This window comes from Mytilus californianus, unplaced genomic scaffold (genome assembly GCF_021869535.1).
Source record: "Mytilus californianus isolate M0D057914Y unplaced genomic scaffold, xbMytCali1.0.p SCAF_5, whole genome shotgun sequence".
Taxonomy (NCBI): domain Eukaryota; kingdom Metazoa; phylum Mollusca; class Bivalvia; order Mytilida; family Mytilidae; genus Mytilus; species Mytilus californianus.
In genome coordinates, this window is record NW_026262701.1 from 96,488,151 (window position 1) to 96,502,166 (window position 14,016).

Below are 14,016 nucleotides of genomic sequence, written 5' to 3' on the forward strand. Positions count from 1 at the left end.
ATAGAAAAAATAATGTCCAGTTCTTTGCATATCCTGATCAGTGGCTTTTCAGTCTATTGCATAAACAAAAATTGCTGTCTATATTTGCTATATTAAAGTCTGACAATTTTTTACTGGAAATGACAATAAGATATAAATTACATTCATTCAAATCATCCTTCTTTATAGAAATAAAAAGATGTGATATGATTGCCAATGAGACAACTTTTCACCAGAGAACAAATGATGTATGAGTTAACAGCTGTCTGTCACCGTATGGCCTTCAACAATGAGTAAAACCTGTACTGCATCCTAAGCTATAAAAGGCCCTGAAATGACAAAACAATTCAAACAAGAAAACTAACATCCTGATTTATGTACAAAACAATTAAAAACAAATATGGTATACAGCATAAAAAACAAAACCACTGAATTACTGAATAACAGGCTCCTGACTTGGTACAGGCACATACATGTATGCATTTTCAATTTTGTTTTCTCTTTTGTATTGTTTAAATAAAGTTTAAAATGGAGTTTTAAAACGTCAAAACTGTTTCTTTCTTATTGATAAGTTGTCATGTTGAATTTTGTACTGCAGTTAAAGTTGTTCCATTTATATTCTTAGATGTTCTCGCATACAGCACTGACATATCAAACAAAAACTTGTAAAGAGCCCCTTTAGTGCTTTACATATACATAAACTAAACTATCAAGGTCATTTAAACTGTGTTACACATTGTGCAACTGGTAAATGCTACATGTCAACACAGAAGTACACTTTTATTATAAAAAATTAAGTTCTGTAGTGTAGTATTGTTGTACAGTTTGTGAAACAAAACAGAAAAACAGAATGATGTTTCATTTTATGTATGGGTCACTGAAATTAGATTAAGATAAATTGTACATGTGGATCACAGCTCTTTTCTGGCAAATATGCTACAGAGGTGGATTGGGGGGAGCCATGGGGAGCTACATATATGGTTAATGCATAGACCTCTTACATGTTCCACTACTAATATTGCCTAGTTTGGGGGACTTTACTTTTTTCAAAATCCTAGATCCACATCTGGGCTATACAAATATCCAAAAATTCACTGTATAGATGTGTGTTTACATTTTGCACAACCCAAGGCCTGAGTGAATATCAGTTTAATGAAAGTCAATAAAAACTAATATTTACCTCTCTTCCCTTAGGAACAAATATTATTATAAAGAAACTTCTATTCCATGATGCAATCACCTGCAGGGTCCAACCAAAAACATCAAAAATTTATTATTTCCAGCTTTGCTGTCTTCCTTTTGTAGAAAGAAAGACTTGTCTTTACAGTGACTTAAACTGGGCTAGTACTTCAGGCAGAACAATAGTGCTGAAAACTTCAGACTCTGCAACAAGGGTCTAGTACAAGGCAGTGTTCATTCTTTTACATTAATGCAACATGCTCTTGTCCTGAATATTGTTGAAAGCTTGACTGCCAGATGCTCAACCATCCATCTTTTGTCCATTCATATTGATGCCTTTTGATTCTGCAGCTATCCATATCAATGCCTTTTGATTCTGCAGTTATCCATATCAATGTTTTTTTATTCTGCAGCTATCCATATCAATGCCTTTTTATTCTGCAGCTATCCATATTGATGCCTTTTGATTCTGCAGCTATCCATATCAATGCCTTTTGATTCTGCAGCTATCCATATCAATTCCTTTTGATTCTGCAGCTATCCATATCAATTCCTTTTGATTCTGCAGCTATCCATATCAATGCCTTTGATTCTGCAGCTAATCATATTGATGTATTTTTATTCTGCAGCTATCCATATTGATGCATTTATATTCTGCAGCTATCCATATTGATGCCTTTTTATTCTGCAGCTATCCATATTAATGTTTTTTTTATTCTGCAGCTATCCATATCAATGCCTTTTTATTCTGCAGCTATCCATATTGATGCCTTTTGATTCTGCAGCTATCCATATCAATGCCTTTTGATTCTGCAGCTATCCATATCAATTCCTTTTGATTCTGCAGCTATCCATATCAATTCCTTTTGATTCTGCAGCTATCCATATCAATGCCTTTGATTCTGCAGCTAATCATATTGATGTATTTTTATTCTGCAGCTATCCATATTGATGCATTTATATTCTGCAGCTATCCATATTGATGCCTTTTTATTCTGCAGCTATCCATATCAATGCCTTTGATTCTGCAGCTAATCATATTGATGTATTTTTATTCTGCAGCTATCCATATTGATGCCTTTTTATTCTGCAGCTATCCATATCAATGCCTTTTGATTCTGCAGCTATCCATATCAATGCCTTTTGATTCTGCAGCTATCCATATCAATGCCTTTTGATTCTGCAGCTGTCCATATCAATGGCATTTGATTCTGCAGCTTTTTCTTCTTAACACCCTTTTGCAATTTATGGCCTTGTTTTATTTATTTCCAGGGATTTCTTGATCAATATGGAGCTGTACATTTTTGGGAAAGCCAGTTTTTAGGATTAGGATCAGTCATTTGAACTGATGAAAGACCTTTATTAAATGAGGTTTACTATAATAATACCTCATCTAACATTTTTTTCTAATAGTTATATTATATATATGGGTGATACATTTAAAAATTGTATTCATTATGTTTTCAGTGTGAACGAGGTTCCAGAAATAGAGTATTTGTTAAAAATCACTAATGTATTTCCCCAGTCTGGATCCCTGTTTGGTGGTACTAGAGTAACAATAACAGGTGTTGGGCTTAGTACAAATACGTCACTGACAGAGGTTAAAGTTGGTAATACTCTCTGTGATGTTGAATCAGCCAGTGACACACAGATTGAGTGTACCATACAAGATACAGGAGATGTTGTGGAGATCACCAATCAAGGAATACATAAAGGTATTGAAAATTCGAGTATTCATAAAACATACTACAAATTTGTTTAAATTTCAATCTCTAACCTACATTTTTATCTTCATGTTTTTAGCATAATAGTTGTATTACAAAACTGATCAGAGTGGTAAAGTGTATGTAACTGCTAGTGAATGGTATTTACAAAACCCGACAGTTCAACATTTTCCCATTTCAAGCAAGTAGAGGTTGAGGAAAGAAAAACTTTATATTACTTCTTTGAGGGCATTTAAGCTCTGATTTATGACAGTTGTTTTTTTACACGTTCCGTTGCTTGTTAACATTTGATTTTTGTCAGTTTTTATGGCTTCATTTCCCTTTTTGAGTTTATCATAGAGTTCAGTATTTTTGTTATACTTTTTTATAATTTTTACCGCAAAAATTTTTGCGGTCGTATATTGGTATGACGTTGGCACTGTCGTCGTCGTCGTCCGAAGACACATTGGTTTTCGCACTCTAACTTTAGTTTAAGTGAATGGATCTCTATGAAATTTTACCATAAGGTTCAATACCACAAAAGGAAGGTTGGGATTGATTTTGGGGGTTATGGTACCAACAGTTAAGGAATTAGGGGCCAAAAAGGGGCCAAAAATAAGCATTTTTGTAACTTCCAGACATAACTTGTGTGTTAGTGTATGGATCTCTCTGACATTGTACCACAAGGTTCCATATCATAAAGGGAATGCTGGGATTGATTTTGGGGGTAATTGCCTCAAAATATTAGGAATTAGGGGCCAAAAAAGGGGCAAAAAACAAGCATTTTTCTAGTTTCATGACAATAACTTGTGTGTAAGTGTATGGATCTTTCTGAAATTGTACTACAAGGTTCCATATCACAAAGGGAAAGCTGGAATTGAGTTTGGGGGTAATTGCCTGAAACGTTTAGGAAAAAGGGGCCAAAAATAAGCATTTTTCTAGTTTCCAGACAATAACTTGTGTTCAAGTGTATGGATCTCTCTGAAATTGTACCACAAGGTTCCATATCACAAAGGGAATGCTGGGATTGATTTTGGGGGTAATTGCCTCAAAATTTTAGGAATTAGGAGCCAAAAAAGAGGCAAAAAACAAGCATTTTTCTAGTTTCATGGTAATAACTTGTGTGTAAGTGTTTGGATATTTCTGAAATTGTACTACAAGGTTCCATATCACAAAGGGAAAGCTGGAATTGAGTTTGGGGGTAATTGCCCGAAACGTTTAGGAATTGGGGGCCAAAAAGGGGCCAAAAAACACATTTTTCTAGTTTCCAGACAATAACTTGTGTTCAAGTGTATGGATCTCTCTGAAATTGTACTGCAAGGTACCATACCACAAAGGGAAGGCTGGGATTGAGTTTGGGGGTGATGAATCATAAGGGGGTTCAAAAAATTTGGGGGGGGGATTTTTTTTTTTCCTTTTTTTTTTCTTTTAAAATTTTCCATTTTAAGTTGGTTATTTCTGATTTATATTTAAAAGCAAATAATAATGATATGGTAGGAGATACACACCAAACAGGATGTGTAAATTATTATATAATAAGTATTGTGCAATAGCAAGAAATTTTCTATTGCACAATAACAAGAAATCTTCAATTGCACAGTATTGCGCAATAGCAAGAAATCTTCAATTGCACAGTATTGTGCAATAGCAAGAAATATCCAAAATCACAATATTGCGCAATAGCAAGAAATTGTCAATTGTACAGTATTGCGCAATAGCAAGAAATATTCAATTGCACAGTATTGTGCAAAAGAAGATACTTCGTATAAATTGCTTATTTCTTGACCAATTTCAATGGGGTTTTATTCTTGAATTCTTGGGGTTCTTTAATATGCTAATTCTAACAGTGTATTAAGTTTTTGGATTTTGGGCCGCGTTTTTAAATTGGTCCACATTGAGGTCCAAAGGGTCCAAAATTAAACTTTGTTTGATTCCATCAAAAATTGAATTATTGGGGTTCTTTGATATGCCGAATCTAACCGTGTATTTAGATTCTTAATTTTTGGTTCTGTTTTCAAATTGGTCTACATTAAGGTCCAAAGGGTCCAAAATTAAACTAAGTTTGATTTTAACAAAAATTGAATTATTAGGGTTCTTTGATATGCTGAATCTAAACATGTATTTAGATTTTTGATTATGGGCCCAGTTTTCAAGTTGGTCCAAATCGGGGTCCAAAATTAAACTTTGTTTGATTTCATCAAAAATTGAATATATGGGGTTCTTTGATATGCTGAATCTAACCATGTATTTAGATTTTTGATTTTTGGGCCCTGTTATCAACTTTGTCCACATTGAGGTCAAAAGGGTCCAAAATTAAACTTTGTTTGATTTCATCAAAAATTGAATTCTTTGGGTTCTTTGATATGCTGAATCTAACCATGTATTTAGATTTTGGATATTGGACCATAATAGGTGAATGTCCAATTTAAAATTTTTAAGTTCTTAGACCACATTCATTCTGTGTCAGAAACCTATGCTGTGTCAAATATTTAATCACAATCCAAATTCAGAGCTGTATCAAGCTTGAAAGTTGTGTCCATACTTGCCCCAACTGTTCAGGGTTCGACCTCTGCGGTCGTATCAAGCTGCACCCTGCGGAACATTTTATTATAAATCTTACTATTTATGATTTCTTCTTTTATAGTCCAAAGAAAAATGTATGAAAGCCAGCATTTCATGAATGGATTTACGAAGTGTAATTTTTTATGTAAAATTTATTGGTGTATTTCAATTATTTGATACAATCAATTCTTGTTTACAGTACATGGTAAGGGCTATGCATGGACTCCCAAGAATGCCAATGTAAAAGTAGGTGATACAATTGAATGGACATGGACAACATATTCCTATATAAATAACTTTAACCCTTGTGTTAGACAGACAGTGAACCTGACATCTATGGTTCTGCCTGAGGACGGATTTATCAGTACAGCATCACCAAATGGTACAAATTTTATTCTCTTAATTATGATGTAATTGAATATTAGAATATACTTACAGACAAAATAAGATTTTCTTTATAAAACTGAAATAAAAGATTTGAATAGTTGTACAAACCTGTAAAAGTAGAATCTGAAACATGCCAATGAGACAATTATCTACCAGAACCCAAATGATGTAGATATTTCTATATAGTAAACTTTAAAGCCATGAAGTAGATTCTTATAAGACATCTCAAAGTAGACAGGAGAAACTTCTCTTTAATCTTTGTTTTTTGTTTAACTATATTTTATAAATTAATTCTTTGTAGTCATAATCATAGTATAATTGAATAATGTAATTTATTTCAGGTGTGTTTGAATACAGAGTCTCAAAAGCAAATGTGACGTACTATTATTCCAGTTGTTGGATAGAAGAGTATGAAATCATCCGTTACGTTGGAACACTGATTGTGGACGATAAACCTCAGTCTGTAGAAGAAGTCACTGTAAAGGTGGGAGGATATGAGGCCACTTATGATGTTAATTCAGGTATCATGTTTATTTTTTTACCAATCAGTCTTAGTAGTGCTATGGTATAATTAGTTTTACCTGTGCATATACCATAGTCCATCAACCATGTTTTACAAATTTTTAGTGTTGCTGAGATCATGTGCAGAAAAGGGAAGGTGCACTCAACTAATAAATTTGAGTTGCAGTTTGTATCTTTCAGAGATCTGGTGACTAAAATGGTTTTTCTTCACTAGTTCTATGAAAGTACAGAAATGAGAAATTAAGCCCCAAAATAAAACCTTATTGTTAGTATCAGATATGCATGTTTGTAAAACACTGTATGTTCTTTCATATCAAAATTTAAAATGGGAGAGTTGAATTTAATCCAAAAAAAATAGTTTACCTCCTCCCCCCCCCCCCCCCCCCCCCCCCCCCCTACATTTTCATGTGCCTGTCACAAATCAGGACGCTCTTCACTAGTTGTCAAATGTCAAATCTTAATGTCTATCCATATTTGGAGAATAGGGTTTTAAGGGTAAATCTTTTAATGTTTCTGTTAAATTTATTCCCAGTTTTTAAAGACTGTTGTTAGATTTAGAGCTTGAAATATTGTGTAGAAACTTGTCTATTGTTAAATATGAAAATAAGGAGATGTGGTATGATTGCCAATGAGATAACTATCCACCAAAGTTATAATGAAATGGATGTAAACAATTAAAGGCAACCATACAGACTGCAACAATGAGAAAAACCCATACCATATAGTCCACTATAAAAGGCCCTGACATGAAAAATATGAAACAGTTTAATTGAGAAGTCTGTTTGTTTCGCTCTTCAAGACTATTGGTTATTTTTGTTGTTGGGTTGCTGTCTCATTGATGTATACTCCACATTTCATTTTGTTCATACATAGTTTATAATATATTTGAATGCACTTTGAAACTTATTTTTTCACCATTTGATTGTTTTTGTTGGGTTGTTGTTTCTTTGCCTATACCTAGGATTTTGGATTTTCTTAGAAACACAAACACTCCACAAGTACAGCAAATTAAGTATAACGAACCATCTGCAATAAAACTTGGATAAGGTACAGTCATTTTTGCATTAAAAATATCTATTGCATTTCAGGTGTTTCAGACCCAAGTGCACCATCAGGATGTAGTGAAATAAGAACACCTATAACAGGTTGTACCACATCCCCACCAACAGGGGGAGCTGCTGATAAGTTTAACTTCCTATTTCAGACATGCTTCACACCAGCAGTTAATTCTTTCAGTACAAATGACGGAACAACATCCGATAGCATTACAATCTTAGGTGAAGGTTTCTCATCTACACCCTGCCAAAATGAAGTTTACATTGGGGAAGACATGTGTACTGTCCAGTCATCTACTGACGCTCAGATAGTATGTTCACTGGATGCAGCTAATTCACCATTGGTATGCAAGCCACAAATGTTCAATGTTCGAGTCTCTAATCGTGGATATGCCAATATAGAGGTCACAGGTCAGAATGCTAGGCGATTTGTGTTGTATCCAATGATCAGTGGTATCTCTCCATCCTCTGTGTCCATCAATGGTCAAGGTTTACTGACTATAACAGGATCTGGTTTCCAAGGCGATGAGAACTCTATTGTTGTTACAGTTGGTTCTTTGACTTGTGCAATCCAGTCTGTTACTTACACTGAGATAACTTGTACAATGCCAGCATTTTCAGCAGGTAACCAGTTAGTAGAAGTTAAGGTCGGTGCTTATGGACATGTGTGTGATGCTAAATGTGAAGTTTCTCCATCCTGTGAAATAACCTATGCACTGTCTAGCACACCAGAAACCATAAGTGTTACTCCCCTATCACTGGATGGTACATCTTCTACCGTAACAATAACAGGTCAAAGATTTGGTACTGATAGTTCAAATATGATGGTTACAATTGGTGGAGTTGATTGTACTGTTTCTGTTGTGACTGCTCAGGAGATCACATGTACAATAACCAATGTTCCTGTTGGATCTCAGCCTGTAGTTGTATTGCTGAAAGACATTGGCTTAGCTACAAATAATAACAATATTCAAATAACTAGCCAAGCTGTAATATCTAGCATTACTCCATCAGAAGGGAGTATTCATGGTGGCACTCTGATTGATATTGCTGGAAATGGATTCACAAATGATACAGCCGTTACAATAGATGGAGCCACTTGTCAAATAAGTCTTGTTACCTTGTCCTCTGTCAAGTGCATGACACCACCACATGCTGCACAGACGGGAGTAACTGTCAACGTCTTGGCCAATGGTGTCAATTATCCAGCCCAGACATTTGATTACACTACAGCAGCAACCCCACAAGTCAATAGCATTACCTTCACAATGCCTCATGCAGGAGAAACTGTATACATCAATGGTGCTGGATTCTCAAGTGACCAGACAAAAAATGACATAACCATAAATTCTGTTGATTGCCCGGTGACCTTTTCATCGCCTACGGAAGTTCGATGTACAGCACCTGCCCTGCCTGATGGAACACACAACCTTGTTGTTCATGTAGAAGGAAAAGGATTATCAAATGACGACAAAACAGTTACTTATGTGATAACATTATCAACAATAAATCCATCTCAAGGTATGATAAGTCAAAACCAATTTAATCTGGATGTCAAGCTTATTTGAAATCATACATATGATTAAAAACAAAAATATCTTCTCTAAAACATTTTGAAATCTATAGGAAAAAACTTTTCTATACCAAAGTTTGTTTAGTGTAAAAGAAATCAGTCATTGTAGATTGTATAAAAATAGATGATAAATTTTCATTATTATCTGGCAAAACTTACTCAAGGAAAGTAAGTAAAAAATTATTTAACCATATCATAGATACACAAGTATTTTACTTGGATGTATTCTTCTGCAGCAAAAAAAATATATGCTCAATTGAAGTTATTTTTTCCAGCCATTTTAGGTGTATAGTACAAATAGATGCTTCAAAAGCATATCAAATACTAATGTGTGTATATGGTCTTTTAAGTTATAAGCTTAACTTAATTTGTTCTTTGACCTTTTTTTTTTTAAATTTAATTCATTTTTCATTAATGTTTTGTGTAAATTTGACTCAGGAAAATTCAATATAGAAAATCAAGATTCTTATATCTAGCAATTTGTGATAGAATTAAAACACTGTATATTAACGAACTCGAATTGACAAATTGACAAATTAGTTGTGTCACCACTTTGCTCTTATTTCAATGAAACAAATGCAGACAGATGCTTCTACATAACTGAAAACAATATATCTCAATAAGAGATAAGAATTCCTTGGAATTGTTATAGAGCTAATGCTTCAAATAATACAAATAATTTATATGTTTTGACAATAGGAAGTGTTGGTGGTGGACAGAAGGTGACCCTTACAGGATCTGGATTTGGGGACACAACAATAGTTGAAATTTGCCAACAAGAATGTGAGAGAGACAAGTCAGGGGTTCAGACAGCAGCACAAATAATATGTATAGTTCCCCCAGCTAGTGGTAAAGTTTTATTGTTTATTATGCCATTGTTGTATATTCATATTGGGATATTAGGTCTTACCCATGTCAATTTGAAAGAATTCCTTGAATTTTGAACAGTTGTTAAGGATTACTACTTACAGGTTGAGTTCAATATAGACATAGACATTTTTGTTTGAAGTTCTATAGCTACATGTAGATCCAATAGTAATGTAGAATCTAGTCAACTTATGGTTTCAAATCAATATTTTTAGATTTCTTTAAGGAAATCATTTGATATTTTATACAGAGCTAGGATATATAATTTTCACTACCGGTATATAAAAACACTGAAAAAGCACAGGTCAAGATTTGATTTGACACATTTCATAGTTGTTGTTCTGGAATTATGCCCTTATTAATGTCGAAGGTGCCAGATTTGAATTTTATTTTTACAAACCGCTGAACACAGATCTTGTTTGAATTTGACTAATATGGTTTCTGAGTTTTAACAATTAATAATGTATGAAATCTGTATTTAGTATTTGTAAAACTGGGTTAAGTAAAGGAAGACCACACTAATAACATTTAAAGTATGCTTAAAATCTGAAACTGATGGTAATGATGGAAAGGACATCCGGAAATCATTTTGTTTTCTGAATTATTCCCCAACTAAACTAAAATTAATAGTCATTAGGGATGATAACAAACTATATATCCATACTACCTTAAGGGTAGAGAGCCATAATTGATTGATTTGATCTGGAAGACAGAGAGACAACACACAAAACAGATGTCATCATTAAGTATAATAAATGTTTACAAAATAAGTTCATGACAGATGTAATTATGAAGTACTCTTTAGGAAATCATTTAGGTTGGTCTAGATTATTTTAATCTTTTTTTTCTTTATACATTTGCAGGTTCATTAATAGAAAACCTTGTTAGTAATACAGAGGTCCATAACTATGTTGGACTAAAACACTTCAACATTCATGTTCTATATATATTTGCAGGTTCAGTTACAGTTTCCCTTGGATGTAATGTAGAAGTCCAGAACTCCCAGCCATCAATTACTAAAAGGACTCCAACTACCTATACCTACATGGCAAGCCTGACTCCATCCATCACCAATGTAACACCACGTCGAGGGGGAACAGGTGGAGGGGTAACAATTACAATAGAAGGATCTGGATTTGGGTAGGTATTATAAAAGGGACAAGATCTTAAGATACTCATTTTACACCACCACATCTTTATGTGCCTGTCCCAAAGTTCAGAACCTAACCAGTGGTTGTCTTATATCATATCTTAAAGTTTTTTTGTTATTTGGAACATTTGTTGTTGAGGCAGATCTTTTATAGTCTGTTGGATTAATTCACAATTTTTCTGACTTGGAAATATTGTATAGACACCTGCCTATGGAAATATAATATAGACACCTGTCTATGGAAATATTGTAGACATCTGTCTATGGAAATATTGTATAGACATTTGTCTATGGAAATATTATATAGACACCTGTCTATGGAAATATTGTAGAGACATCTGTCTATGGAAATATTGTAGAGACACCTGACTATGTAAATACTGTAAAGACACCTGTCAGGTGTCTATGGAAATATTGTATAGACACCTGTCTATGGAAATATTGTAGAGACACCTGTCAGGTGTCTTTGGAAATATTGTATAGAAACATCAACCAACATCAGATTGTAGAGCATTTGGATGTATATCAGGTACAAACCTGTATTGATATATTTTGGTATGAAAATCTTGCTTTATGTATGTATGCCTAACGGTGGATCTGTCAACGGAATAAGATAATTTCTTACTGCCTACTCAATAGTCTTACATCCTGCTTTGTATACTATCTGAAACAATTTGATGCTAAAAAAAGCATCTTTAGCTATGTTCTTCAATGAACTAGTGTATTAAAACACTCTATGAAATCTTGATGTTCCAATTTACTAATCCAAACATAGTTTCCAAAACTTTGAAATAAGCATGTATGTATATATACCTCTGTATAAGAATTTCAGGAAGATTGTGGCTGGGGACGTTCAGGTTATTATTACAGGAACATATCTGTCACTGACTTGCATTCTATTCTATATATGAAACATGAACATATTACACAGATAACTTTCCTACCAGACAGTACGAGTATAGGTCTATATTTTACAAAAATGTTGCAGGGTTTGTTGATGTTATTGTTGCATGGGCCTATAAGTCCTTTAACCATCCCTTTCACATTTCTATATTTTACAGAACTGTTGCTGGGGATGTTGATGTTAAAATAGCAGGGACACCATGCACTGTTAATAATGTGGTGGCCAATCAAGTAATATGTGTGACTGGGGCTCACTCACCACCAGAGGTCACTAGTGTGAAGGTCCAAGTCGATGGAAATGGATATTCTCTTGAGGTACTGTTGAAAGAAAAAAAATAAGAAGAAAGGAAAAAAGGACCTCCATGTGTAAAAGGGGCCATTAAGGTGTCACTATTTATTGTCTTTTGTTTTCTGTTGTATATATTAATGTCATACTTTTGTTAGTCCATAACTCCCCTCAAACTATTTGACAGAAAGTGACCAAACCTGCACTAATTGTTCTACAGAAAGGAAAGCTTTGCACATAATTGGAAGATAAATTGATTGAATACAGGTTAGTTGCAGACGCAAAATAAATGCAGGATAAATTGATTGAATACAGTTTAGTTGCAGTCACAACATATTTGCAGAATAAAATGATTGAATACAGGTTACTGTTTATGCAGTCAATGATTAATGAGAAATACCTGTATATGTACTATCCTTTATTAAATATGTTGTTACACTGATCTTTTTATACAATGACTTATTCTAGGCACCATGCTGGAAATAGAATGTTACAGTGCAATGATTTGTGTATAGAATGACATATACATTTGTATATTAATGTTCTAGCGTGTAAATATGATTATTTTAAAAATAACTTATTACAGGCTAATACTGGAGATGCAATGTTCCAGTATGTTGATCTGTGGTCTTCCCCCTATACCTGGGGTGGAATGCCCCCTCCAGGGGATGGTAGTTTGGTGGTTATAAAGAAAGGACAAACTGTTGTACTGGATCAGAACACAGCATCTCTGAAAGTTTTGTTGATACAAGGTGAGTTTAATTGTACAGGCAAACCAGGTCATTATTTCTCAAAGCATTCACAAGAAATACATGTATTTATGGTAGATAAATAGATTTATCATACATTAACAGCCCAACAGATATCACTAGCCTGTATTTGTATACTATACAGATATCGCTTTAAAGCTCTGCCCACAACCAGACTACATTTGTGTATTGTTGTTGAGGAGTGTTGTATGAACTTTCGTGACCTCCGAATGTGTATTGCAGTCGCATTCCAATGACGTATTGCTTGACCTTATGTGTACTAGATTAATTTATGTTCTGTTTGTTTTCAAGCATTTCTTTAGAGCAATATGTAATAAAGTTGAAAACATTTTGTCCATTCTTTTAATTTAATGTTTCATATGTCATAAATGCATTACATGTGTAACACACAAAATCAACCATGCAATAATGTCAATAATCAGTGAATGTCACGTTCAGTTCGAAATTCTGAAGCGTAGGACAAATCATACACTTTTGTCTTAAATCGGAAAATGTTTTGTTATTTCTTTTTACTGTTGAATTTAGTTGCTAGGTTATAATAAATAATTATTAACTTTGAGCGATGTATTATTGTTGACCATGAGAGATTCTTTTCGGCATACCCGTCATCAGCTGATTGTGTGATTTTTTTCTTAATATTACTACGCCGGCTTCAAATGAATGTAATAAATGTGAGTTTTTCTGTCTTTCAAAGCAAAAACAATGCACAAAATTAGTTGCAGGATAAAGACAATAACCGTTTAGTGTCTTTAAATATCAGCTGTATTTGTACTCTCCTCGAAACAGGAGCGTTTCTTAGCCTCGTACAAATACAGCTGATATTTAAAGACACTAAACAGTTATTGTGTATTTGTTCAGAAGTTATGGCACATTAGAATAAAAGGAGATTTTGGTATATATCAATAAGACTGCAACCTACCAACACAAGAATACATCTAGAGGTTTCATACGTATACAGTTTCATATTTAATGTTTAATGCTATATAAAGAAACGAATTGTTTCATTAACCTCTGAGTTTAATATTTGAACTGTAATTTCATGTTTGGATTAATGGTTTGCATATTGTAAGATCCTTGATG

General features: G+C 33.8%; 1 protein-coding gene across 1 annotated transcript in view; it reads left to right on the top strand.

Annotated features, from left to right (window-relative positions):
• Nucleotides 1-14,016, top strand: part of LOC127702820 (fibrocystin-L-like) — a 112,269-nt gene that overhangs the window by 64,636 nt on the left and 33,617 nt on the right. The window contains exons 26-33 of the mRNA XM_052207120.1: nucleotides 2,626-2,873; nucleotides 5,623-5,805; nucleotides 6,152-6,331; nucleotides 7,421-8,908; nucleotides 9,660-9,809; nucleotides 10,784-10,967; nucleotides 12,039-12,195; nucleotides 12,753-12,918. Of these exons, the coding sequence (XP_052063080.1) occupies nucleotides 2,626-2,873; nucleotides 5,623-5,805; nucleotides 6,152-6,331; nucleotides 7,421-8,908; nucleotides 9,660-9,809; nucleotides 10,784-10,967; nucleotides 12,039-12,195; nucleotides 12,753-12,918 (2,756 nt within the window). The remainder of the gene's footprint in view (nucleotides 1-2,625; nucleotides 2,874-5,622; nucleotides 5,806-6,151; nucleotides 6,332-7,420; nucleotides 8,909-9,659; nucleotides 9,810-10,783; nucleotides 10,968-12,038; nucleotides 12,196-12,752; nucleotides 12,919-14,016) is intronic.